The 16281-nt window shown below is 38.7% G+C and overlaps 1 protein-coding gene across 1 annotated transcript in view; it reads right to left on the reverse strand.

Moving 5' to 3' along the window:
• Positions 1 to 2174: 2174 nt before the first annotated feature.
• LOC110007882 (putative amidase At4g34880) overlaps positions 2175 to 16281 on the reverse strand; it is a 40666-nt gene continuing 26559 nt past the window's right edge. The window contains exons 3-6 of the mRNA XM_020671779.1: positions 5695 to 5909; positions 5002 to 5244; positions 3965 to 4151; positions 2175 to 2549 (exon numbers count right to left, since the gene is read on the reverse strand). Of these exons, the coding sequence (XP_020527438.1) occupies positions 2175 to 2549; positions 3965 to 4151; positions 5002 to 5244; positions 5695 to 5909 (1020 nt within the window). The remainder of the gene's footprint in view (positions 2550 to 3964; positions 4152 to 5001; positions 5245 to 5694; positions 5910 to 16281) is intronic.

Consider the following 16281-nt stretch of genomic DNA (forward strand, 5'->3'; position numbering starts at 1 on the left):
CGGCTGGCCAAAGCTACAAAGTTCGGAACCTTAAACTCACCAAAATCCTTAAAACCTAGGAATGGACTGAAGGCATAGGTGTTCAAGGTGTTGGGTGTTACAACATAATGTTTTAAATTTCAGTCTTATTATGAGTATAAGACCCTTATCCAAATGATATACTTTTTAAAAAAAAAAACCTCAAAACCGTACGTACAATGTACCATTGGGTGGAGCTCAGACCAGCGTACCTTGGCCTTAGTACTTTTAAATCTTATTCCAACTCCAAACACAATCTTCTCTAGCTTATACGACGAAAACAATGGCCCCCATTCGAACCTCAACTCTTGGTGTTAGACCTGTGTGCCCAGCTTATCAAGGACTCTCACATCTTTTCCTTTTTCTCTTTTCCTTTTCTTTCATTTGTTTACATAACAGTCTTTTTTTTTTCAAATGCTTTCTAAAACGTTTTTCTTTATTTTCTAAAGTTTCTCTAATCTTCTCCTTTGCTATGTGGCGAATGGCTTGTTAGTATGGTCGGACTATGATGGAAAGTTGTTAGGCCAACGTTTTGTCATATGTAATATGCAATGTTGTCAGATTCGTTTTAGAGTTTTTTTTGGTTTGGTGAGAAAATGAAGTATTTCGATATTTGGACCGATTAGGGGAAGACTTAGAACCTTTTCTAAAAAAATTAATATAAATAAATTAGATATTTATATATAAAAATAAAAAATAAAAAATATTTTCTATATAGCTATTTCTTTTTTGACAGAAGCAGCCCGAAGGTTCGGCCGAAGCAGACCCAAAGTAGGGCAACTAGCCTGAAGTGGCCCGAATTTGACCGAAGCGACGGCATCATGCTTCTCTTCGCTTCGGCTTATGCTTAAAATCTGAAGGCTTCGACGTCTTCGACCGAAGTGAAGTGAGTTTCATAACATTGATAATATGACATGAACCTTTTCTATTAATTTTCAATGATTTTGTATCCCGTAAACTGAGCTGGAAGAAACATAGTTCTTTCTCGCCCGAGGTTCATGCGTAAAAGAAGCTATGTAGTGTTTTGTAATTTTCTCTAATAGGATGATTCCCTTATATTTTTATATTTAGGATATGAATTTTTTTGGTTATTCATGGGTTTGAGATATTCTTGAAGTTATATCGTTAAACTAAAAGTGACATCCTGCATAGTGTAAACATGGAACATGAAATAGTGCATTGTAGTGACGTAATGTATGAATTGATTTTTGATACATGGAAATCACAATTATTATTGATTGTTATATTTGAAATCTAAAAGTAGAGGATATTTGGGCACAGAGTCCAAAATAAAATTTCTCAAATGTTATGATATACTTTAATCTATTGAATTTCACATCCAATAGCTAGAAGTGACTGTGAACTTGTATAAAAAAAAAAATGATTTCATAGTATACAATGCCATAGGATAAAAGTAATACTAGTGCACTATACTAACAATCAAATTATACTAAGATAAAACCAAGTGTTTATGGAACCTATTAGCCAGGAAATATTAATGGATTCGGATTAACAAAGTTCAAGTAATCATCGATCTACCACGAAAGAAAGATTCAGTTAAGTATCTTAAGAGTATTCATATCATAAAGGTATTGTGTACATTGAGCCAGTTATCTTTGGTACAAGGACGTCAATAATGCTACTGGCTATTACATGTCAAATTGGATACTTTGGGGTGTCTCACAAAGTTTGAGAATTTTTTATTTTTTATTTATAACTCTAAGTTTAATCAACAACACTTTACAACTACCCGAATTGAAATTGGACGGACAAGAGCGATTATGATTTCCTTGTACTAAAAGTAAATGGTCTCTTTGTATGGTTTTCGTATCATAAATTTTATAGATAGAAAAGAAGCAAAATATCACTTGAACTCATTTTCTTGTGTATTCAAACATTAAAAGTACAATGGGAATAGGCTTAGGCTTGGGCTTGGGCTTGAGTGGTTATTAGTTGATATCAAGCAATGCTACATCCCAAGTTCTATTCCTAACACTGAACTACTCCAAAAACAAAGGAAAAAAAAAAACCCCGCATAATTAATATTCAGACAAGTGACCAATTTAGATGCATTAATACCAATCATCAGGATGCATTGTATTTTTCTTCAAATAAAAGTGGGTCGTACTATTAAGTGCAAAACACAACCATTTGTATCAAGACTTGAAGGTTGGAGGCCTTCTAATGTGTGTTGCTTGCTCAAAAGAATAGGCGATCTCAATCAAATTGGGCTCTGAGCCCCTGAGTCCACCAAAACAAATCCCAAATGGCACACCTTCCTCGTCATAGCCAGCAAGCACAGTGATCCCAGGATAACCTCCAATTGCTAATATGGTATAGACTGGAGTATTAGCAGGAGCCAGAATAGCATCTAATTTCTTCTCCCTCATCACCTTCTCAATACCATTTCTTGATAACTCTTTGAGATTTGATATGGCCCTTCTCACTTGGCTACTGTTTGACCTGTTTAAGCTCTCTGCCAGTATGAAAATGTCTTGTCCATACTCTTTCAGCTTCTCCAGTGCCAAATAACCATTTATCAGGATCAGTGCTGGAAAACCACGACTTGGGGATGGAAGTCGGCTATGGGTCGAGCCCAGGTGAATTCCAAGTTACTTGGCCCGAGTTGGACAGGGTCCGACCAGGGCAAAAAGTGTTAAAAATAAAACAATACAAAAAAATCCCAAAATATCCAAAAAAGTTCTAAAACATGTTTAAAGTAAAATTAAAGAAAACACATCTAAATGAGGTTTAATAAGTAGTAAAGAAAAAAATGGATTTTAAAAGAATAATTTTTGTCATCGGGCTTATTTTAGTTATGATACGAAAAGAAGGGAAAATGTAAAAATAAGTATTCACGGCCAAAACACTTCAGTATTTTACCAAAATGGTAAAAACATAAAGAAACATATTACAACTAAATTATTATAGTTTTGGATTTTTATAAATTTTTTATTTTTTCGGGGAAATTTATATCCATCCCATTATTTGTTGCAGTAATTATGGTCTGCTTCCAAAAATATTCAGTATTTACATAGAAGTCCTCACTCCCCCATTTTTTTATTTTTTTGACTAGTGCTAAAAGGAACATGAAAATAATGGATATAATACAAAATCATCTTTCTTAATAGAATATATTATTCCATATTTCCAAGAAAACAAACCAACATATTTCATGTTTTCCCCCTAACTGGGAATTTCAATTGTATGTTCAAGGGATGTAACCTGCGCTATTACTTTTTGACCCATTAGAGTGTAATTACATAGTTTTGTAACAAGCTAACCATCCACTCTGGAGGTTTAAGTCAGATGAAGGAATATACTTTCGCACTAGTTTGGTTAAAATTGTCCTTAACAATTCAGAGTTATTTTTGGAATGACTTACTCCTGCTAGATCATTCTTAAGCTCGGTTTGAACCAACTGAAAAGGTATATTCATGTCTACTGCAAATCATGAACAAAAGTAAAATATCGGTTGTGATATTTATTTTTGGTAATTTGAGGCATCCTTCACATAAGGAGGATCTAAAAATGGAACATGTGTTGAAGAAAAGTGAACACTCTGATGTAATATCATCATCTTCATCAGAGCCTTATCCCAACACCCTAATATACCAAAATACTACCAAAATGGCTCTCGTTGGGGTCTTTTTTTGATGCAACAATTACTACCCATCAAAGAGTGATCTAATATACTTCTAATTTTTATTCTTCTTTTTGAATTAATGAAATTGGGTAGGGAATCGTTTACCCGTTTGATAGATTTCAGCCGGCTAAAAGAAAAGAGTGAACACCCTAGTATGTTAAAATAAAAGTAGAAGTCAATTTGATCCAGGGCTAACATTCAAAAGAGATTAAATGAGGATAGAACATCATCAAGTTCTATATTTAAAGTAAAGAAGGGGAAGGGGATGGGGGAGAGGGCAAGAGATACCTCTTTTTAATGCTTTATTTTGAAAGCAATCACATATGCCAATGTCCTAACAGGAGAAACTAGTAGCTCAGACAAGTAAGCATTCAATGCCTCTTTGAACTCATAGAGCAATGCCAACCCTTCTCCGCTCTCTCGAACATCCAAAATGACATTAATATTTGATATTTCTATGTTATCTACTAGAATGGCTCCCTTTTGCCTGCGACACAACCAAAAGCATATCATAAATCTATTTGAGAATTTTCTGATGCGGTTATCCCATAGGAACAATTTTCTGAAAACTATTAGAAATGTTTTTAACATAACATAAGATAGAAGAAAGTTAAAGGAAACAAGTAAAAAAATAAGAAAAATGGAACTTTAGCATTCAATGGTGTTTGAATTTTGAGTTTTTACAATCTAGTTTTTCTCATACTATCTGCAACTCATATTTTCTTTATAAGTGTTATTTTCTATCAATATTCATCTTTTAAATGAGTTTATTTTAAAGAAGAAATAAATCAAAATAAAATAAGGGCAGTGTTAGGATAACAAAGAAAAATACATCCTTATGAAAATTTAGTTAGAGGGAATAACTTCTACACTCCAACAGGCTTATAGCTATAGTATAGGCTGAGCTCCAAAACATAGCCAAAGGGATCTTTTCTGGTTCAAATTTTGAATACAACTTGGATATGAAAACTAAACAATTTAAAAAAAAATTGTTTTAAGTTGATGAAGTCCTAGATCTCTTATACACCAAATGAGAGCCTCATTGTCTTCTATTTTGTATCAAATTTATATAGTTGATAATTTTCATTTTTCATAAATTTTGATATTTCAGATGAGGCCTACGTGTGTGCAAAATTTGGACCTAACGGATCCCTTAGTTTGAAAGTGACTTATATGACAGTATAACGATGTTGGCTTTCATGATATTTTTTCTTCTGAACGATATCAAAACTGATACTCAAGTTTTGAAATATTCATTGTTTCTTCTAACCCTTTCTCAGTGTTTCAATGATCATAATACATCATAGAAAATTTCCAGTGGCTTCTCTAATTAGTACCTTAATGTTTTAAAATGGGTTTCGAATGTCTGTGCTAACACAAATATCCCTGAGAAATTGAAGAAAGGCTCTCTTAGGATCCCCAATCTTTTTCCTCTAAGACCCTCTGCCTTGAGAAATTGCTTGTAACCCCCAGCAGGTATGAACTTGGATGCTCCTATTGTAGCTTTCTTGTCCCTTTGATCAAAACCAACAATTTCATCCAAAACAAACACTGCATCCAATACAGTTCGACAAATTGGCCTGCCATTTTCTACATGTTAATCCAAAATTTATAAGAAAATGTTCAAAGTCAATATGTAGCATTCTAAATAACAATTATTGAATCTGAATATACTGAGTGGATTGGAAGGAGGTAATCAATCCTATATTGTTCTTGCAATAGCACACATAACTGATGAAAGGGAAACTATGCCATACGCACTTTGCATGGTGGGTAAGACATAGAATCGCAAACTGTTCCGCCATAATTTCATGATTATTGTTCAAATAGAAAGACCAATATAAATAAGAACAATTTCCTAAAACGAAAATAAAAGATCAATATTACTCCACCTATCATTGAAGCAAACGGTGGTGATGATCCTATTCTGTATATATACTTTCACAGTGAGTGAAGCATGTTGTCCTTTAAGGAATATTGGGGGTTTGTGCTACATAATTGCTTCTCATATTTATGTACAGAAAGCTTACCCAACAGTGTCTTGTCGAGGAGATATAAGAATAACTCCAGCCCTACTAGTGAGGCCAAGAGTGGGCTTGATCCCAACTACGCTGTTAGCACTTGATGGAGTAATGATGGAGCCATCAGTTTCGGTGCTTAAAGTTACAGTTGCTAGATATGTTGCAGCACTTATCGCTGACCCAGTGCTCGATCCAGATGGGTTAGCTGACAGGACATAGGGGTTCTTTTCAAAAAAACCAGAAAACAATAAGAAGAAGGAGAAGAAGAAGAAAATTGTATTCATGGTTTAACATTATAAGGGGTAAGTAAAGATAGTTCATTGCATAATTTTGTGAAAAAAATGCCAAAGCTATTTTATTTAATAATTTTGGTCCACCTTCTGGCAGATTGATCTTGATCAAACAGTTGATAACGTATGCTATTATTTGAATTTTAATTACTTTCTATATATGAGAGATTTGAAATTTTGGGCATGTGTATTTATCACCGTCTCACACCTAAAATAATAGAAAACTTTGAAAAAACCAATATCTATGCTGCGCAGGTAAGTTCACCATTTTCTAATTTTTAATTATATTTTTTCAGGCGCACCCAAGTGGGGCTGCACTCAAAATTTTTAGCCCAAGTTTATTTGTTATTTGAAATAAAAATTATTGTCATCATCATTAGAGTTTTTTCTCAAGTAATTGAGATCGACTACACAAATCATGGTCCACCATTTTGCCCTATCAAGTTATTTGGAAAAAAAAGTGAAATTTATTAACTATGCACCAGCTCAATTGTCTATTGGAGATCAAATAGCTCAGAAGTAGACTTAAAAATGTAGAAAGTACAATAGAATTCGCCTCTGCCAGGCCGAGGTTGAGTTACCTTGCCAACCAGGTCGAGTCTTGAAATACTCGAAAATATGTGGATATTTTTCAATGGCTCCCAAAAGTGGACTGTTTGAAGACATTTTTCAGCTCCTTGGTCCCTGATGCGTAATAAAGAGGACGCCGATCAATAAAGCCTTGACATACAGTAGAATTCTCGACAGTCTCAAAATTTTCCCTGAAAGAGTAAAATTTTTTTCAAGTACTTCAAAAGACCACCTGCCAAGTTTCGTTGCAATCTGACATGTCTAAGGAATTGCAGACAAAGAAACAATTTCAGAAAAATAAGTCTCTAACACCCTGAAACGGACCTCATAACTAGAGCTCGATTTTTGGAGCATCAAATTGCTATGGGACCATCGCCATTGAATTCGACACAGTCGAAAACCCCTATGGGTCAAGTTTCGGCTTAATCAGCCACTCTAGGACAAAGTTATGGGTAAAAGACAAAAAAAGCGTCGGCCGCCCACTATTCCCATGCACCATCCCTGCACCAAATCATCATTAAAGGTGGTTGTTTTTAAGTGTCTATATCTCATTCGCCCTGAGTCGGATCGCGTTCAAATTTTGTGAGTGTGTTCGTCTCATCAAGCGTTTTGATATATGGCAAGCCCCGTGACGACGCCAGAACAAGGAGAAAAGGTAGAGAGAAGTTACTGATCCGTGAAGAAAGTTGCAGGAAAATCAACAGCGACATGCCTTGCTCGAGCGGCCAAATCATGACTCTCGCAGTTAGATTGATGCGAGACCAGTTCCATCGTGTGCGTAAGGTTTAGGGCTATCAGTGGTCCAAACTCCGTACATGATGAACAGTCGAATTTCGCACACAAAGCCAATAGAGTGACTGTAAATTTCGGTGCCAAAATTTCAGATTCCGGTTGATACTCAAAAGTTGCGAAATCTTCGTCCATGCACGAAATCGAGCTGTATTTGTTGCCACACGATCGTGACGGCATGCTTAGTGTGATCCAGTGAAGAAATCACGAAGAAACATCAAGGAACAAGCACACTATCGATCCGAAGTCCCATGATCGTGGCTTAAAAACATGATCCATGGCTAGAAGTTGGTATCAAATCGATCGCCTTGCCGAGCCCTATAAGAAAACAATCATGTTTTTGACTAACGAGCACCAGAGCAATCTCAGATCATCCACGGAAGATCATGTACGTTTCGGGGCAACAGCAGAGACTGTATTGGAATTTCATGAATTGTGAGGCAGGGGTAAAACAATCATTTTGCACTATTTTTAGAATTTATTTTAATTCAAAATAATTGTAATTATCATTAATTGAGATAGGCTTTGGACATCCACCCATGTTTGAGCCCAAATCTATAAATAAATGCCAAACTTAATTGTAAAGGGCTTCCCTGGCTCTTCCTTGATTCCCCTTCAGACTTTCAATTGATCAATAAAGTTCAGCTGCAGTATAGGAATGTCGCTCTTGCATATAAGAAAAAGAAGACGGTTGACCCCAAGCGTTGCTCTTGCATCTGAGGAAAAGAGAACGGCTACCCCCAGCGTTACTCTTGCATATGAGGAGAGGATGGTTACAAGCCAAAAATTGCTCTCATGTCAGAAGCGTTGCTCTTGCATCTGAGGAGAAGAGGATGGTTACAGGCCAAAAGTGGCTCTCACAATAGGAGAAGGTGGAAGCGCTTTGATGGGATATACCAGACATACGAAGCATACTTCTCTGGCAAGGAATTGGCCTATGATGGAGAGCCTACCGTGTTCACAGTGAGGGCCCTTCCACAAAACAACATAGACTTTACTATTGTGCTGGACGACTTAGCTTCCAACAGGCATTATAAACACGACAAGCGATACCCTTTGCTTACCCAAGTCATCGCTGTGTATGACAATCGCCGCGCGCAACTCTTCACCGAGCATAACCATAGTCAGAAGGAACTTACTGCCGTTCATGAAAGGATCGTCAACTGAACAGCCACCACCGCTTGTGATAAACGTCGTACGCATCATGTCGTTGGCCATGCGCGAGTGAGGCACTGATAAGCACAGCGTGAGGCTAGCGCCGCTTGTGTCTCTAAAGCCCAGCACCGGTTGCGCATCTTGAGGACTAACGCCGGCTGTGACTAAGAGGGGTAACACTGACTGTGTTGGACAAAGGGTGTAACGCGGGCTGTGTTCACTGTCGTCACATGTGTTCGCTCCTGACGTTGACCTTTCACCTTCCCATGACCGTTCGTCTCCCCGAAGATTGTGCACTTTCCCCAGACTCCTTGTTTTGCTGCAACGGCTCGAATCCATGGCAACCTTTCGCCTCCCCATATCTGTCCTGCTGCTTGCCGTCGTTTACTTTACCTGCGTCCTTCGGTTGCCCACCTGGAAACCGTTTTCCCGCTCGTTGGAAACCAACTATGACACTTGTTCCACTACTTCCCGACACAGGAAAACACTTCTTCTCACTGCTGCTACTCTTCCACTACTCCCCGGTGACGGAAAGCAATCGAGAAACAATCGGGAATCAACGGAATTCCCCGGCGACCCTCACTTGCCTCTTTCCCACCTCTCCAATATCTCAAGAATTACTGTAGGAACCTCAGTTTGCCTCGGCAACCTTCCCGTTCCTCAATTCCAGCGACAACAACCACTGCGACTATCCCTGTCTTCCCTTCCGGTGCTCTCGCCTCGCAGTCGGAAACTTCTCCTGCTCGCCAGATAGCTTGCAAACCCTCACTCGAGTACTTTGTTGACACCGTAGTTCTCACTCGAAGTCCTTTCCTCTCTCTCACGGTTACTGTTTTACTTGAGATAAAAACAATGAAAAATGGGGTTAATCCCCTTATATAGGAAAAGCTTCACCAATGTACCCGTCACAAAGCAAGAATACCTGACAGGTCCCTGAAGGCCAATCGGCGATGGGCCGGACTAGGTCAGGCTTAAACCCGAGGCCCGAACAGAGGCCTACTGCTGACCATGCAATGCCGAGCACCAACCTTCAGATGGAATGGACCAAGACGGGTTCAAACCCGACGCTCGAATAGAGGCTTACTGCTACCTATGCAACATCGAGCATCGACCTTCAGAAGGACCGGATCGAGCCCAAGCCCGAGCATGACTAACACTGCGTGCAACCAACGCTACGCGCGCCAGTACTACTGCTGCCTGTGGCCACTCCCATGCATGCCAGGACGCTCGTGCTACCGCTATGTGCGGCAATGACTATCGTTGAGTATGTTACTGTTGTCTATGGCTAGCACCACGCATGTCTAAACTTGATCATCATTGTGAGTATTCTACCACTATCCTTAGTGGAGTTGCATCAAAGTCGTAGCCTCTATCATCCCCAGTCGAGTTGCATCCAAGCCGTTCGACCCAAGCCACGACTGGTCATCCTCAATGGAGTCAGGAGCAATCCACTGTCCCTCATCCCCGGTAGGAACTACTCCCGTACTACAGCCCATTGATCCCCAGCAGAGTTAAGGTCATGTTTACCCCTTTAATCCCCTGTGGATCAGTCTCACACCAAGCTATCTTATCCCCAAGAGTCGGGTTACCTTCCATGAACCTATTCTCTATAGAATTCCATCCTTCACCTTAGGGAGTCATACTTGTCCCCTAATCCCTAGTGAAGTTTGCTTCTCCATCTAAACCCCTGAGGGCCTTAATCATTATATCCTCAGGGAGTCAGATAGCAATCCACAGACCTATTCCCATAAAGCTTCACCTACTGGGCGACCCACACCATGGTCTGAGCTGCATGACCTTAAACTACACAGTCTTGGTTTGAGCTGCATGACCTTAAATTGCACAACCTTGGTCCAGATACACGACCTTAAACAACATGGTCTAAACTATATGACCTTAAATTATAGCAGAGGTCTAGTTGCACGACCATACACTGCATGGTCCATGCTCCATGACCTTAAAATGCATAGCCACGGTCCAACTGTATGACCCTAAACTGAAGTGCACGTCCTGACAGCATGACGTTAAAAGGCTTTGCACCATGGTCCAAACTATATGACCTTATACTGTAGCAGAGGTCTTGTTGCACGACCTTAAACTGCATGGTCCTAGTTGCATGACTCTAAACTGTATAACCACAGTCCAAGCAATATGACTTTAAACCATAGTGCATGTCCTGGCCGCATGACGTTAAACTACTTTGTACAGGTCCCAGAGGCATGACCTTATACTCACCCCCACACACGCGAACATGCCCTTTACGTGCATTTTCACACACGTCTACCCAAACCGACCTGTCCGAGTGTGTACATCACCTTCATCAACTCCCTAGTGAATTCCTTCATTACCATTCATCTTTCCCCAGTGAGTCTCACCCGAGTTCACAAAACGGCCAACCATCCATACTCATCGTCAGCTAGTGGGTCACCACTTTCTACCTTCCATTCATATATCATCCATCCTTTATAGGTAGCCTCGTGCCATCTCCCCAAAGTAAGTCAAGACCACTACCATACTTACTCCATGGCCTCAACAGATTGCCATCTATCTCCACTATGATATAGCTTTATGACCTTAAACTGTAGTGCATGTCCTGGCTGCATGACATTAAAAGGCTTCGCACAGGTCCCGAAGGCATGACCTTAAACAGTCATTCACATAAAAACAGGCATGGTGTATACCTGGACAAGGGAACACCATGAGTAAATGATGGACGGGCATGGTCACGAAACCATGAGTAATAGTGTTCCGTGAATAAAAACCCGGGCACGGTGAAAACCCAAAAGGGCACCGTGAGTAAAATGAAAAAATAAGGGTGGACATGGCCGAAAGGTCATTGGTAAAAAACCTCGAACAAAAAGAAGTTGGTGAAAACTGTCTCTATGGCACTGCTTCCCAAGTCCAAGTGAAAATCCACAAAGGACGCTTGGACCAATAAACAGGTTGATGCAACACTCACCTAACAGGCGGCTTCAACCTACATTCAAAATAAAAATCCTTGGTGTCATTGTACCAGGACCCAAAACTACGAGCATCAAGCAAGATTCCGACAGCCTGAGTCCATTTCCAAAACGGACTCGAAAGACAAAAGACTCGCCAAGAAGGTAAGACAAGTCTCATGAGAAAGAGCACTATTCCCACGAGGTCACAAACACACTCTAAGAGATGGCCCAAAAAGACAAAAGTCAGCTAGAACTTGGACCTGTTATGCAAACAAGACTGCGAGCAATAGGCAAGGGTTATACCCTCAGTTGGTCACCTCGATAAACTAAGGTACCCTACTCACCGAGTACAATCTGGTGCACCACACAGATGGTCGCTAACCAAAGGCCCTTCAGCAGACCACCAACAACAAAACAAACAAAACCAAACCAAAATGGGAAAAATGCCCTTCCGCATGGCACTCGACCGCCAGTCGGGCTTGATTCTGATCAACGAGGTCCATACAAAATCCTCAGCTGTCAGAATCACAATTAGTCCCTTGAGGATGGGGACTTTGACAGGATCTATCAGAAAAGTCTCTTCTCCCCCTAAAGTCTCCATGGATGGACCTGTACATTGCATCCAAACGTCTGAGCATACTAGTTACAACATTGCATGGATCTCCTTGGCGTTAACCTGGTCCTATGACTAGCAAGAAAAAAGAAATAAAGACGAAGGAAATTTTTCGAATGTTGTCCTTCTCACTTCTCCCTAAGCACAACAGTCGGCGGGGCAAGCAGTTTGAAGACATTTTTAAGCACCTTGGTCCCTGATGCTGAATAAAGAGGAAGTCGTTGACATGCAATGGAATTCTCGATAGTCTAAGAATTGCCCCATAACGAGTCAGAATGTTCTCAAGCACTTCAAAAGGGCACCTGTCAAGTTTCGTTGCAATCCGACATGTCTAAGGCAGTGCAAACAACAATTACGAAAACATTAATATCTTGCACCCTAAAATGGACTCCGTAACTAGAGCTTTATTTTTGGTGCGTCAAATTGCTATGGGACCACCGCCATTGGATCCAGAACACTCCTATGGGTAATGTTTCAGCTTAATCGGGTACTCTAGGACAAAGTTATCGGTAAAGGTCCAAAAAGGGCTAGGCCGCATACTATTCCCATGCACCCTCCCTGCACCAAATCACCATTAAATGTGGCAGTTTTTACAGTCTCGGGAAGTGACTTTTGGATGCCATATCTCATTCATCCCAAGTCGGATCATGTTCAATTTTTGAGCATGTTCGTATCGTCAAGACGAGCATTTTGAGATGTGGCACGCCCCGTGACGACCCCCGAACAAGGAGAAAATCTTGAGAGAAATTGTTGATCCGTGAAGAAAGTTGCAGGAAAATGAGCAACGACACGCCTCGCTCCAGTGGCCAAATCATGGCTCGCGTAGGTCAGATTGACGTGAGACTAGTCCCATTGTGTGCGTAAGGTCTAGAGCTAGCTCTGTTTTGAACCCTTTACATGATGAACGGTCAGATTTCACTCACAAAGCCAATAAAATGATTGTAAATTCTGGCGCCGAAATTTCAGATTCCGGTCAAAACTCAAAAGTTGCGAAATCTTCGTCCGAGTGCGAAATCGAGATGCATTGTTGCCACACGATCCTCACGACATGCTTAGTGTGATCTAGTGAAGAAATCACGAACGAACATCAAGGAACGAGAGCACTATCGATTCAAAGTATTCAAGATCCATCCAAATTTCAATTCGCATGATCGTGGTTTAAAAACATGATGCATGGCTAAAAGTTGGTATCAAATCGATCGCCATGCCGAGCCTTACAAGAAAACAATCATCTTTTTGACAAACTAGCACCAGAGCAATCCTGGATCATCCACATAAGTTCGCGTATGTTCTAGAGCGCACACGCTCCAAATTTAAGATAATTCAGATTTATAAAAAAACTGAAAATTGAAACACTATCGGACAATCATGACCGTACGATGAAGTTTGGACGGTGATGAGCATAGGCAAAATCACTGTTCATTTTCGCCTATAAGCATTGGGAAGACTTTTCCTCTCTCTCTCTCTCTCTATATATATATATATATATATATATATATATATATATATATATATATATATATATATATATATATATAAAATTAGATTAGAATGATAGAATATTAGAATGAATAGATTTCATTAATTAATGATAGAATCAATTCTTATTCTTAATAATCAATGTATTTGTAAATAATGAATGTAATTGTAATGATAATGAAAAAATAGAAGAAATCAGAAATCAAATCATAGTATGATGCAGACTCACTTAATCATTTTTTCTCTTGCTTATTCACTTAATCCTCTTGAATATGTCGCTTAGTGTTCATTTCTCCTAGATGTACAATAGTTCTAAAAGATTAAAGAATTGGATCAAGAACAAATTTTTGATGAGATCAAGATATCAAAAGCTTGAAGACATTTAGAAAGCAATATTTCTGTAAAATTATCTACACCCATAAAGAGGGATGTGAGTTCTATTTATAATTATTGTATATTCATCCTTGATTGGCTCAATCGAAGATGTGATTACAACAACAAATTTGTACATATAAGAAATATATTACAATATGTTATGTTAATCCTTATCATGATCGTATCTTTTTTTATCATTTATCATCCATTAGATATATCATTCTCTAGATCATTATCATCATTCTTATTAGTCCCCATCAAAATATTATCAATGTGAAACATGGACAACTTGTTTGTTATCGAAGATGTTGTGAAGTTGGAAGACCTTTTGTAAAAATATTAGCAAGTTGTTCTATACTTGAAACATAATCAGGAATAATCTCTTCACTTTCAACCTTTTTTTGAATAAAATGCTAGTTCAGTTCAATGTGCTTGGTCCATGCATGAAGAACTGGATTAAATGAATGCTTAATTGCATTTTGATTATTACAACGTAGAATTGCATGTTGAATTTTTATCCCCAATTCTGATAGAATGTGGCGATACCAAGTTATTTCAGCAGCTGTAGAAGACATTGCTCGGAATTTTGCTTCTGAACTTGAGCATAAAACAATCATTTGCTGTTTACTACTCCAAAACATTAGAGATCCTGCAAAGAAAATACAAAATACAGATATCGATCTTCTTGTATCAGGATCTTCAGCCCGATCTGCATCAGAATAGGCGATTAGGTTAACCTGTCTTCCAGAAATAGGAAAGAAAGTACTATCACCCATGGTACCCTTCACATATCGAAGAATCCTTTTATCTACAACACTTCAATAATAACCCCATGTAAGAAGGGCTTTGCATAAGCTTTCAAACTAAGCTCATGTAGACTTTGTCTTGGAGATCATCATGCAAAAATGCATTTTTGACATCTAACTGATGTAATCTCCAACCACAGAGATTAGCCATTACTAATGCTAGTGTTACAGTCTTAATCTTCACAACAGGACTAAACGTTTCTTCATAGTCTAACCTATACTGTTGATTATAACCTTTAGCCACCAATCTCGTTTTGTATCTTTCAATAGTGCCATCAGCCTTGCACTTGGTCTTTTAAACCCACTTACATATATCAACATTCTTATGTTTTTGTCTAGGTACAAGATCCCAAGTGTGATTTTGATGAAGAGCAAGTAATTCCTCATTCATAGCTTCAATCCACTTGGGGTTTTTATAGCTAATCTGTAGTTATTTGGCTATGTATGTTTAGTGAGTGCAATGAGAAATGAATAATGTTCAGGGGAGTGTTCACCATAGGATTCCCAATCTTATATCGGAAAGAACCTTCGTGGTTGAACATCTCTAGATGATCGACCTAGCTGATTATTGTGGGTTGGTGTACTTGAAACACGTTCTATGGAGGGATTAACATTGCCACCATCACTCGGTACTTAACCAATTACTACATCTATCAAGGACTCAAAACTATTATGTAGCAATGAATGAGATCTAGCTGATAATGTGTCCCCTGCAGGCGGTATAATAAAAGAAGGTAAAGGCTGTGAGTCATCATTCTGACAAATTTTCTATGCTTCCTTAAATAATTGTCCCACATCAAATGTCACATAACAAGAAACATGTATCTTTCTGCTTGCAGGAGAGTAACATCGATATCCTTTATGCTCATCACTGTACCAAACAAACACATATTCTTCTGTCTTTTTAGAGAGTTTTCACTTTAAAAATTTATCAATATAAACATAACACATGCTACCAAAAGCACGTAAAATTGAATAATCGGGAACTTTTCCTGTGAGCATTTGATATGGGGACATATTGTTTGGATTGGCAGAGGTCGGTAACTGATTAATTACAAACACAGTTGTAGGAAATGCCTCACTTCAAAAATGCATCGGTATCCCACTATTAATCCCAATTCACTGATGTGTATGCGTTTTTGCTCTACAATACCATTCTGAGCAGATCTACGTGGACAAAAGACCTGTTGTTTGATACTATAAGTTTGATAGAAGGATCTAAAATCATGGGAAGTAAATTCATCACCATTATCACTACAAAGGACTTTAATTTACTTGATAATGTTTTCCGGTGAATTCTTTGAAGGACTGGAAAACTTGAAGCGCTTTAGATTTGGATTTTAGAAAATATATCCATGTAAAGTGGGTGAAATCATCAACAAAACTAATATAATAGCGAGAACCAGAGAGAGATGTAATATCAAATGGTCATTCGAAATCCGTATATATGAGTTTAAAAAACAAAAAGTACATTTATTGGCATTAAGAAAAAGTAATATGTTTTCCATGCTGACAGCCTTTACAATCAATGTTGCTTGGCACTTTATTACATAAAGAGGGCAATGCCCACATTGTAG

This window comes from Amborella trichopoda, chromosome 9, assembly GCF_054954075.1.
Source record: "Amborella trichopoda isolate Santa Cruz 75 chromosome 9, AtrichopodaSantaCruz75HAP2 v2.0, whole genome shotgun sequence".
NCBI lineage: Eukaryota > Viridiplantae > Streptophyta > Magnoliopsida > Amborellales > Amborellaceae > Amborella > Amborella trichopoda.